Source organism: Rhinoraja longicauda, chromosome 44, assembly GCF_053455715.1.
Source record: "Rhinoraja longicauda isolate Sanriku21f chromosome 44, sRhiLon1.1, whole genome shotgun sequence".
NCBI classification, from domain to species: domain Eukaryota; kingdom Metazoa; phylum Chordata; class Chondrichthyes; order Rajiformes; family Arhynchobatidae; genus Rhinoraja; species Rhinoraja longicauda.
Window position 1 is genome coordinate 5,133,173 of NC_135996.1, and position 12,624 is coordinate 5,145,796.

General features: G+C 46.1%; 1 protein-coding gene across 4 annotated transcripts in view; it reads left to right on the forward strand.

Moving 5' to 3' along the window:
- Positions 1 to 12,311, forward strand: part of selenbp1 (selenium binding protein 1) — a 38,350-nt gene extending 26,039 nt beyond the window's left edge. For 3 of the 4 annotated variants that reach the window (XM_078431815.1, XM_078431814.1, XM_078431816.1), the window contains 4 exons: positions 676 to 797; positions 4,582 to 4,674; positions 6,418 to 6,536; positions 11,685 to 12,311. In XM_078431815.1, the coding sequence (XP_078287941.1) occupies positions 676 to 797; positions 4,582 to 4,674; positions 6,418 to 6,536; positions 11,685 to 11,847 (497 nt within the window). In that variant the 3' untranslated portion in view covers positions 11,848 to 12,311. The remainder of the gene's footprint in view (positions 1 to 675; positions 798 to 4,581; positions 4,675 to 6,417; positions 6,537 to 11,684) is intronic. The other variant, XM_078431818.1, reaches the window with a different exon arrangement.
- Positions 12,312 to 12,624: the final 313 nt, after the last annotated feature.

The window sequence follows — 12,624 nt, forward strand, 5'->3', positions numbered from 1 at the left end:
CGGCCTTTCGAGCCAGCACCGCCATTCAATGTGATCATGGCTGATCATTCTCAAATCAGTACCCCGTTCCTGCCTTCTCCCCATACCCCCTGACTCCGCTATCCTTAAGAGCTCTATCCAGCTCTCTCTTGAATGCATTCAGAGAATTGGCCTCCACTGCCTTCTGAGGCAGAGAATTCCACAGATTCACAACTCTCTGACTGACAATGTTTTTCCTCATCTCCGTTCTAAATGGCCTACCCCTTATTCTTAAACTGTGGCCCCTGGTTCTGGACTCCCCCAACATTGGGAACATGTTTCCTGCCTCTAACGTGTCCAACCCCTTAATAATCTTATACGTTTCGATAAGATCTCCTCTCATCCTTCTAAATTCCAGCGTATACTAGCCCAGTCGCTCCAGTCTTTCAACATATGACAGTCCCGCCATTCCGGGGATTAACCTAGTAAACCTACGCTGCACGCCCTCAATAGCAAGAATATCCTTCCTCAAATTTGGAGACCAAAACTGCACACAGTACTCCAGGTGCGGTCTCACTAGGGCCCTGCACAACTGCAGAAGGACCTCTTTGTGTTTCCGCTGACTGGATGGCACGCGGCGAAAGCTTTTCACCGTGCCACGTGACAATGTACTAAACCGAACTATCGGAGGCACCACTAACTTGCCGTTTGTTTCAGGTCTCATCACCGATATCCTCATCTCCCTGGACGACCGCTTCCTGTACTTCAGCAACTGGCTCCACGGGGATATCCGGCAATACGACATTACGGACATCAGGAATCCCAAGCTGGTCGGGCAGGTAAGAACGCACAGAAGGCCTCTCCTCTAGCTGGACATCTTTAGACTTTAGAGATACAATGGGGAAAAAAACACGTTCAATGGCATTCTATTTATCTATCTATTTATTTATTTATGTATCTATTTATTCATTTATTTGTTTGTTTGTTTATTTCCGGTCAATACAATACAACAGATTGACCATACAGTTGTGAAATAAAAGATATAAGAAAATAACTGCAGATGCTGGTTCGAAGGTATCGAAGGTATTTATTCATAAACTGCTGGAGTAACTCAGCAGGTCAGGCAGCATCTCGGGAGAGAAGGAATGGGTGACATAGAAACATAGAAAATAGGTGCAGGAGTAGGCCATTCGGCCCTTCGAGCCTGCACCGCCATTCAATACGATCATGGATGATCATCCAACTCAGTATCCCGTACCTGCCTTCTCTCCATACCACCTGATCCCTTTAGCCACAAGGGCCACATCTAACTCCCTCTTAAATATAGCCAATGAACTGGCCTCAACTACCTTCTGTGGCAGAGAATTCCACAGATTCACCACTCTCTGTGTGAAAAAAAACGTTCTCATCTCAGTCCTAAAAGACTTCCCCCTTATCCTTAAACTGTGACCCCTTGTTCTGGACTTCCCCAACATCGGGAACAATCTTCCTGCATCTAGCCTGTCCAACCCCTTAAGAATTTTGTAAGTTTCTATAAGATCCCCCCTCAATCTTCTAAATTCCAGCGAGTACAAGCCGAGTCTATCCAGTCTTTCTTCATATGAAAGTCCTGCCATCCCAGGAATCAATCTGGTGAACCTTCTCTGTACTCCCTTATCTATTTATTTATTTATGTATCTATTTATTCTATTTATTCATTTATTTATTTGTTTATTTCCGGTCAATACAATACAACAGATTGACCATACAGTTGTGAAATAAAAGATATAAGAAAATAACTGCAGATGCTGGTACAAATCGAAGGTATTTATTCACAAAATGCTGGAGTAACTCAGCAGGTCAGGCAGCATCTTGGGAGAGAAGGAATGGGTGACGTTTCGGGTCGAGACCCTTCTTCTGTCTGAAGAAGGGTCTCGACCCGAAACGTCACCCATTCCTTCTCTCCCGAGATGCTGCCTGACCTGCTGAGTTACTCCAGCATTTTGTGAATAAATACAGTTGTGAAAGTTAAATAGTACGAAATCATTGTATCAAAAATAAAACAATATAATCACACATGATATTTTCTGACCGAAGAAAAAGGTGTGGGCAGAAGCCAAAGCTTATTGTGCCTACCCCTTAATACTTAACAAAATATAATTTAAAAAACACAACATGATAAGTCAGAAGCAGATAAACAAAACATAGAAACACAAATATGGTCAAGAACCATCATTTCTGTCATGTCAGTCATTTCTCCGCGCTGATCACATATCTTGTGTCTTTCAAATATAATATTTTTGAACATTTTCTTACAATGGCGGCACGGTAGCGCAGCGGTAGAGTTGCTGCTTTACAGCGAATGCAGCGCCAGAGACTCAGGTTCGATCCTGACTACGGGTGCTGCACTGTAAGGAGTTTGTACGTTCTCCCCGTGACCTGCGTGGGTTTTCTCCGAGATCTTCGGTTTCCTCCCACACTCCAAATACGTACAGGTATGTAGGTTAATTGGCTGGGTAAATGTAAAAATTGTCCCTAGTGGGTGTAGGATAGTGTTAATGTGCGGGGATCACTGGGCGGCACGGACTTGGAGGGCCGAAAAGGCCTGTTTCCGGCTGTATATATATGATATGATATGATATGAATATGATACAATACAATATATCTTTATTGTCATTGTACAGGGGTACAACGAGATTGGGAATGCGCCTCCCATACGATGCAATAAATTAATTAGCTAATCAGTATAAATTTATACAACCCAGTGAAACAAAATTAGAAATAGTTTTAAAACAGTATAAAGTTCAAGTAGGTCTGTGCCGGTTCGCTGTGCGATGTGACCATCCAGCTCAGCAGGACCGGTTCATGGCAGCTATAGCCCTGGGGATGAAGCTGTTCCTGAGTCTGGAGGTGCGGGCGTAGAAGGCCTTGTAGCGTCTGTCCGATGGTAGAAGTTCGAACAGACTGTTGCAGGGGTGTGAGGAGTCTTTGTGGATGCTGGTGGCTTTTCTGAGGCATCGTGTGTTGTAGATGTCCTCCAAGGCTGGTAGCTGTGTTCCGATGGTCCTCTGAGCTCTATGGACTACCCGCTGAAGAGCTCTCCTCTCTGCCTCCGTGCAGCTGAGTTACCACACAGGGTACCACACAGGGCCTTGAATTTACACATATTACTTACACTTTTAATTAATTGTTGCAACTATTCCATAAATTGACCGCTTTAACAGTCACACATCTATTTTTCACATTTGTCCTTACCCTCTTTTTTTCAAACATATAATTTCCCCTGCTTTCACTCACTGAAAACAAACCTTAGATACAGTCAGGAAGTGTTCGTTCTTTTGCTCTAAACATTATTTGTAGAGTATTAAAGTCTACTAGGTCCATAAATTTTAGACCGTAGACAATAGGTGCAGGAGGAGGCCATTCGGCCCTTCGAGCCAGCACCGCCATTCAATGTGATCATAGCTGATCATTCTCAATCAGTACCCCGTTCCTGCCTTCTGCCCATATTTTAGGGCGTATGATTTCATAAATAATGGGTTGGTTGGGTCATTATAACCAGCCTTATTGACAATTCTATACTGCTATCATTGAGTCCGTCCTCACCTTCTCCATCGTGGTCTGGTTTGGCTCAGCCACCAAGCATGACATCCGGAGGCTGCAACGGTTCGTTCGCACAGCTGAGAAGGTTGTTGGCTGCAACCTTCCCCCCATTGATGAACTGTACACTGCAAGGGCCAGGAAGCGAGCGGGCAAGATCATCTCTGACCCCTCTCACCCTGGCCACAAACTCTTCGAAGCACTTCCCTCTGGAAGGCGACTCCGGACTGTCAAAGCAGCCACAGCTAGACATAAAAACAGCTTTTTTTCCCACGAGTGATAGTTCTACTCAATAACCAAAGTCCGTAGTCTCTTTTTTGCTCTGGTTTATTTTCACCCACATGTTTAGACCGTAATGGTGTAACCTTATTGTTTTGATGTGTTTATGCTTTATTCTTAATTGTTAACTGTATTTTTGTGTTGTCATTTGTGAGCGGAGCACCTTGACACATTCCTTGTATATGCATACTTGGCCAATAAACTTATTGATTGATTGATTGATTGATTGATTGATTGATTGATTGATTGATTGATTGACTCATTGATTGATTCATTGATTGATTGATTGATTCATTCATTCATTCATTCATTATATTTTATTTGTAATGTACTGAAAAATTCATTGTTTGTATAGTATTGAGTATATAAGTTGGGAGGTCATGTTGCAATTATATAAGATGTTGGGTGAGGCTGGATTAAGAGCATTGGGCTCAGTTCTGGGCACCGTGTTATAGGAAAGCTGATGTCAAGCTGGAAAGGGTACGGAGAAGATTTAGGAAGATGTTGCCAGGACTCGAGGTTCTGAGGAGAGGATGAGAAGACTGAGGCTTCTTCAGACTGAAGAAGGGTCTCAACCCGAAATGTCACCCACCCATGTTCTCCAGAGTTGCTGCCTGACTCGCTGAGTTACTCCAGCACTTTGTAAACCAGGACTTTTTGTAAACCAGCATCTGCAGTTCCTTGTTTATCCAATTTCTCTTCATTGCTTTGTTGAACAATTCTCTGCATCATCTGCTTTGGAGATTGACTCTAATTTCCTTTCAGGTGTTTATCGGAGGGAGCATTTTGAAGGGCGGGCCGGTGAAAGTGCTTGAAGACAAGGAGTTGGATAGTCAGCCCGAACCCCGGATCGTTAAAGTAAGACCAACTCTTTAGTCCCTTTTCTTGTTCTGCTGCAGTTGTACAGGGCATTGGTGAGACCACACCTGGAGTATTGCGTACAGTTTTGGTCTCCTAATCTGAGGAAAGACATTCTTGCCATAGAGGGAGTACAGAGAAGGTTCACAAGATTGATTCCTGGGATGGCAGGACTTTCATATGAAGAAAGACTGGATGGACTCGGCTTGTACTCGCTGGAATTTAGAAGATTGATTCAAGATTCAAGATTCAAGATTCAAGATAGCTTTATTGTCATCCAAATTGGACGAAATTCAGTCACCCACAGTCCAACAACAAAAGCATCAAAATAGGCATTAAAATTACACAACCCCCAAAACACACAATAGAAACATCCATCAAGAAAACATCCATCACAGTGAGTCTCCCCCAGTCCTCTCCTCACTGTGATGGAAGGCCACAATGTATTTCCCTTCTCCTGCTGTCCTCTCCCGCGGTCAGGTTGTTGTGGGGGGGGGCCTTATAGAAACGTACAAAATTCTTAAGGGGTTGGACAGGCTAGATGCAGGAAGATTGTTCCCGATGTTGGGGAAGTCCAGAACAAGGGGTCACACAGTTTAAGGATAAGGGGGAAGTCTTTTAGGACTGAGATGAGAACGTTTTTTTTCACACAGAGTGGTGAATCTGTGGAATTCTCTGCCACAGAAGGTAGTTGAGGCCAGTTCATTGGCTATATTTAAGAGGGAGTTAGATGTGGCCCTTGTGGCTAAAGGGATCAGGGGGTATGGAGAGAAGGCAGGTACGGGATACTGAGTTGGATGATCAGCCATGATCATATTGAATGGCGGTGCAGGCTCGAAGGGCCGAATGGCCTACTCCTGCACCTATTTTCTATGTTTCTTTGTCTCTGCACACTCCACAAAGACGGCAGGTTTGTCGGTCTGAAGGAGGGTCTCGACCCGTAACGTCGCCCATTCTTTCTCTCCAGAGATGCTGAGTTACTCCAGCATTTTGTGGCTATCTTAGGTTTGTAGGCTAATTGGTTTACGTAAAATTGTAAAATTGTCCCTGGTGTGTGGGATAGTGTTAGTGTACGGGGATCGCTGGTCGGCGTTTGCTCAGTTGGTCGAAGGGTCTGTTTTATAGACAATAGGTGCAGGAGGAGGCCATTCAGACCTTCGAGCCAGCACCGCCATTCAATGTGATCATGGCTGATCATTCTCAATCAGTACCCCGTTCCTGCCTTCTCCCCATACCCCCTGACTCCGCTATCCTTAAGAGCTCTATCTCTGCGCTGTAGAGTTTTTGCACTGTATCTAGAGTAGAGTTTTACTCAGAGTAGGGAATTGAGGACCAGAGGACATAGGTTCAAGGTGACGGGGAAAAGATTTAATAGGAATCCGAGGGGTAACTTTTTCACACAGAGGATGGTGGGTATATGGAACAATCTGCCAGAGGAGGTATTTGAGGCTTGGACTATCCCATCGGTCAAAAAACAGTTGGTCAGGTACTTGGATAGGACAGGTTTGGAGGGTTATGGACCAAGCGCAGGCAGGTGGGACTAGGGTAGCTGGGACATTGTCGGCCAATGTGGGCGAGTTGGGCCGAAGGGCCTGTTTCCATGCTGTATCAATCTATGACTCTGTCTCTAAAGTCTGAACTTAACGGTTCATGTGGCTCCCCTGGAGAGGGAAAGGTGGATGCTGCAAGTGCACAAATAAAACGACTCACACCCTCCCAACTAACTTCCTCTTGTTCAAACAGGGGACGTGGGTTTATGGTGGACCTCAAATGATCCAGCTAAGCTTGGATGGAAAACGCCTGTACGTTACTACGTCCCTGTACAGTGGATGGGACAAACAATTCTACCCTGACCTCGTTAAGTAAGTCATTCACACAGTCTTAGGTTTTAGTCTAAGTTTAGAGATACAGCGCGGAAACAGGTCCTTCGGCCCACCGAGTCCGCACCGACCAGCGATCCCCCTACATTCACACTATCCTACACACACTAGGGGACAATTTACACATACACCAAGCCAATTAACCTACAAACCTGGGTATTTATGCACAAAATGCTGGAGTAACTCAGCAGGTCAGGCAGCATCTCAGTCTGTAGAAGGGTCTCGACCCGAAACGTCACCCATTCCTTCTCTCCCGAGATGCTGCCTGACCTGCTGAGTTACTCCAGCATTTTGTGCATAAATACCTTCGATTTGGACCAGCATCTGCAGTTATTTTCTTATTTAACCTACAAACCTGTACGTCTTTGGAGTGTGGGAGGAAACCGAAGATCTCGGAGAAAACCCGCGGGGAGAACGTACAAACTCCGTACAAACTCCGTAGTCGGGATCGAACCCGGGTCTCAGGCGCTGCATTCGCTGCAAGGCGGCAACTCTACCGCTGCGCCCCTAGCTGTACAAAGGCTATTAACCTACAAACCTGTCCGTCTTTGGAGTGCGGGGGGAAACCGAAGATCTCGGAGAGATCTCGGAGAAAACCCACGCAGGTCAGGGGGAGAACGTACAAACTCCATATAGACAGCACCCGTAGTCAGGATCGAACCTGAGTCTCCGGGATTGTAAGACAGCAAATCTACCGCTGCGCCACCGTGCCGCCTTGTCACACAAGCCTTTATGAAAAAAAAGAGGCAAACCATCCAAGATAACAATGCCATTTCTTAGAACTGATGATCAGTCTGAAGTAGGGTCTCGACCCGAAACGTCGCCCATTCCTTCTCTCCCGAGATGCTGCCTGACCCGCTGAGTTACTCCAGCATTTTGTGTCTACCTCCAGAAATCTATTGATCTGCATTTTGAACAAACACAATAACTGGGCCTCCAGACAGGCTCTAAGACTTTAGTCGGTGCGTAAACAGGCCCTTCGACACGCCAAGTCTGCGCCGACCAGCCATCATTAGCACTGTCCGACACACCAGGAACAATTTATAATTTTATCTAAGCCGATTAATTGACAAATCTGTCTGTCTTTGGAGTGTGCAAGGAAACCGGAGTAGTTGGAGAAAACCCACGCGGTCACAGTGAGAACGTACAAACTCCACACAGACGGCTCTCGTAGTCAGGATCAAGCCTGGGTCTTTGGCGCTGGAAGGCAGCAACTCTACCGCTGCGCCACCATGCTGCCCTCCTGTCAACAGTCTCCTCAGCATATGAAGCGATCCAGGATAGAAAGTAAATCGACATCCCAAGAATGAATCAAAGGAACAGTGTTCATTTTGTGTATGAAGGAACGGCAGATGGTGATTTAAACCGAAGATAGACAATAGGTGCAGGAGTAGGCCATTCGGCCCTTCGAGCCAGCACCGCCATTCAATGTGATCATGGCTGATCATTCTCAATCAGTACCCCGTTCCTGCCTTCTCCCCATACCCCCTGACTCCGCTATCCTTAAGAGCTCTATCTAGCTCTCTCTTGAATATATTCAGAGAATTGGCCTCCACTGCCCTCTGAGGCAGAGAATTCCACAGATTCACAACTCTCTGACGAAAAAAGTTTTTCCTCATCTCTGTTCTAAATGGCCTACCCCTTATTCTTAAAGTGTGGCCCCTAGTTCTGGAGTCCCCCAACATTGGGAACATGTTTCCTGCCTCTAACATGTCCAACCCCTTAATAATCTTATACGTTTCGATAAGATCCCCTCTCATCCTTCTAAATTCCAGTGTATACAAACCTAGTCGCTCCAGTCTTTCAACATACGACAGTCCCGCCATTCCGGGAATTAACCTAGTAAACCTACGCTGCACGCCCTCAATAGCAAGAATATCCTTCCTCAAATTTGGAGACCATAACTGCACACAGTATTCCAGGTGCGGTCTCCCTAGAGCCCTGTACAACTGCAGAAGGACCTCTTTGCTCCTATACTCAACTCCTCTTGTTATGAAGGCCAACATTCCATTGGCTTTCTTCACTGCCTGCTGTACCTGCATGCTTCCTTTCAGTGACTGATGCACTAAGACACCCAGATCACGTTGTACGTCCCCTTTTCCTAACTTGTGGTGGAGTGCTGGAGTAACTCAGCAGGACAGCATCTCTGGAGAGAAGGAATGGGTGACGTTTTGGGAGGAGATCCTTCTTCAGACGGAAAGTCACGGGAAAGGGGAAGGAAAGATGTAGACGGTGATGTAGAAAGATATGGAACAATGAAAATGCAAAAAAGTAACGATGATAAAGGAAACAGGCCATTGTTGTTTATTTGTTGGGTGAGAACGAGATGGGTGGGGGAGAAATCAATATTCATACCCACTGCCCAAGCGAAATGTGAAGTTGCTGTTCCTCAAATTTGCGCTGGGCCTTACTCTGGCAATGGGGGAGGTTCAGGACAGAAAGGTCAGTGTGGGAATGGGAAGGGGAATTAAAGTGTAGGAAACAAAATACAGATGTTGGTTAAAATCGAAGCTAAACACAAAATGCTGGAGTAAATCAGCGGGTCAGGCAGCATCTCGGGAGAGAAGGAATGGGTGACGTTTCGGGTCGAGACCCTTGATCAATCTGAAGAAGGGTCTCGACCTGGAACCTCACCCATTCCTTCCCTCCCGAGATGCTGCCTGACCCGCTCAGTTACTCCAGCATTTTGTGTCTACCAGGGGAATGAAAGTGTTTGGCAACCGGGAGATCAGACTGCGTATTTTTCCCACACTTTAATTCTCCTACCCATTCCCACACTGACCTTTCTGTCCTGGATCTCCCCCATTGCCAGAGTGAGACCCAGCGTAAATTGGAGGAACAGCAACTCACATTTCACTTGGGCAGCTCACAACCCAGTGGGTATGAATATTGATTTCTCAAACTTCAAGTAACCCCGGCATTAGGGCGGCACGGTGGCGCAGCGGTAGAGTTGCTGCCTTACAGCGAATGCAGTGCCGGAGACTCGGGTTCGATCCTGACTACGGGCGTCGTCTGTACGGAGTTTGTACGTTCTCCCCGTGACCTGCGTGGGTTTTCTCCGTGATCTTCGGTTTCCTCCCACACTCCAAAGACATACAGGTATGTAGGTTAATTGACTGGGTAAATGTAAAAATTGTCCCTAGTGGGTGTAGGATAATGTTAATGTTCGGGGATCGCTGGGCGGCGCGGACTCGATGGGCCGAAGGGCCTGTTTCCGCGCTGTATCTCTAAATCTAAATCTAAAAAATCAGATAGATCCAGGCGGACTCAACAAAGGCGTTCAGCAAAACGATCGCCCAGTTTTCGTTTGACAATAGACAATAGACAATAGGTGCAGGAGTAGGCCATTCAGCCCTTCGAGCCAGCACCGCCATTCAATGCGATCACAATATGGGCTACACACCACTGCATATCAGCGGGGTTTGTGTGGAAAGGGTCCCTGCCTTCAAGTTCCTGGGCACGCATATTGCTGAGGATCTCTCCTGGACCACAAACACCATAGCGGCAGTCAAAAAGGCACAGCAGCGGCTCTACTTTCTGAGGATCCTCAGGAAGAACAACCTGCAAGAGCAGCTGCTAGTGACTTTCTACCGTTGCACCATCGAGAGTGTGCTGACGTACTGTATTTCTATGTGGTACACCAGCAGCTCAGAGGCAAACAAGAAAGCCCTTCAGAGGGTCATCAACTCTGCAAAGAAAATCATTGGTTGCCCACTGCCCTCTCTAGAGGAACTTTACTCCCTCCGCTGCCTCAGCAGAGCAGCCAACATCCTGAGGGATCCTTCCCACCCTGGTCATCAGCTGCTCCAACTGCTGCCCTCTGGTAGACGGTTCAGGTCCATTACATCACGGACTAATAGACTCAAGAACAGTTTCTACCCCAGTGTCATACGTGAGCTGAACACTGCCAGACACTCACATAAAACTGAAGGGAAGGAACGGAACTGATCGGAACACTGTCAGTTACTTGTCAGAAAACATAAGCCTCAATTTAATACAAGTTTACATTCTACTGCACTTATATTGTTAACATTTGCTAAACTTATTACATGTTACAACCGACCGCACCTTATATTTAATTACATTATTTCTTTTATTTTTTATTTTTTTTAAACGGCACTTGCAATATGTTAGCTCTCATTGCTGTGCAATAACTTGCTGTCTTGATTGCACTGTACACTGCCTCGACCGTATTGTAATTGTTTTGTCTATATTGTATTAGAGGTCAGTTTGTTTAATTCAGTAGATTAGGTTTAGCTTGTTATGGATAAAGGTTTATCCTTTGTACTGTCTGCTGTGTGTGATTGCATCATCTGGACTGCTTTAATTTCGCTGTACTTTGTGTAGTGACAATAAAGGTTTTTTACAAATTTACATGGCTGATCACTCTCAATCAGTACCCCGTTCCTGCCTTCTCCCCATACCCCCTCACTCCGCTATCCTTAAGAGCTCTATCCAGCTCTCTCTTGAAAGCATCCAACGAACTGGCCTCCACTGCCTTCTGAGGCAGAGAATTCCACACCTTCACCACTCTCTGACTGAAAAAGTTCTTCCTCATCTCCGTTCTAAATGGCCTACCCCTTATTCTTAAACTGTGGCCCCTTGTTCTGGACTCCCCCAACATTGGGAACATGTTTCCTGCCTCTAATGTGTCCAATCCCCTAATTATCTTATATGTTTCAATAAGATCCCCCCTCATCCTTCTAAATTCCAGTGTATACAAGCCCAATCGCTCCAGCCTTTCAACATACGACAGTCCCGCCATTCCGGGAATCAACCTAGTGAACCTACGCTTCACGCCCTCCATAGCAAGAATATCCTTCCTCAAATTTGGAGACCAAAACTGCACACAGTACTCCAGGTGCGGTCTCACCAGGGCCCGGTACAACTGTAGAAGGACCTCTTTGCTCCTATACTCAACTCCTCTTGTTACGAAGGCCAACATTCCATTGGCTTTCTTCACTGCCTGCTGTACCTGCATGCTTCCTTTCATTGACTGATGCACTAGGACACCCAGATCTCGTTGAACTCCCCCTCCTCCTAACTTGGTCTCGCAGACGTATCAGAGTCCACATCTTGACCAAACGATACAGCAGATGGGATTAATTTCGTGTTTTGTTTAAATTCCAGGAAAGGCTCGGTGATGCTCCAGGTTGATGTGGACTCAGAAAAGGGAGGCTTAACCGTCAATGAGAACTTCCTCGTGGACTTTGGGAAGGAACCCGAGGGGCCCGCACTTGCCCATGAAATTCGATACCCTGGAGGAGACTGCAGTTCCGATATTTGGCTGTAGATCAATTTTCGGTGTCACTGAGAGGGAAGCAAATACGAAACTTAAATTTTTGTTTACATTTGTGACGCTCATCAGGCAACTGCATGGATAGTTGGAGAAAAAGGCGGTTTGTAGCATTTAATAGTCATTTTTGATTCATTTTTTCATAACTTTCAGCTGGGAAACTAATGAGCGAGTGGGACTGTTCAACCACACAAACATGGAGGTAGACACAAAATGCTGGAGTAACTCAGCGGGTCAGGCAGCATCTCTGGAGAGAAGGAATGGGTGACGTTTCGGGTTGAGACCCTTCTTCAGACTGTAGATACAAAATGCTGGAGTAACTCAGCGGGTCGGGCAGCATCTCTGGAGAGAAGGAATGGGTGACGTTTCGGGTTGAGACCCTTCTTCAGACGGTAGACACAAAATGCTGGAGTAACTCAGCGGGTCAGGCAGTATGTCTGGAGAGAAGGAATGGGTGACGTTCCGGGTCGAGACCCTTCTTCAGACTTCAGTCTGAAGAAGGGTCTCGACCCGAAACGTCACCCATTCCTTCTCTCCAGAGATTCTGCCTGACCTGCTGAGTTACTACAGCATTTTGTGATACCTTTGATTTGTACCAGCATCTGCAGTTATTTTCCTACACAACCACACAAACATATCATATCATATATATATACAGCCGGAAACAGGCCTTTGCGGCCCTCCAAGTCCATGCCGCCCAGCGATCCCCGTACATTAACACTATCCTACACACACTAGGGACAATTTTTACATTTACCCAGCCAATTAACCTAC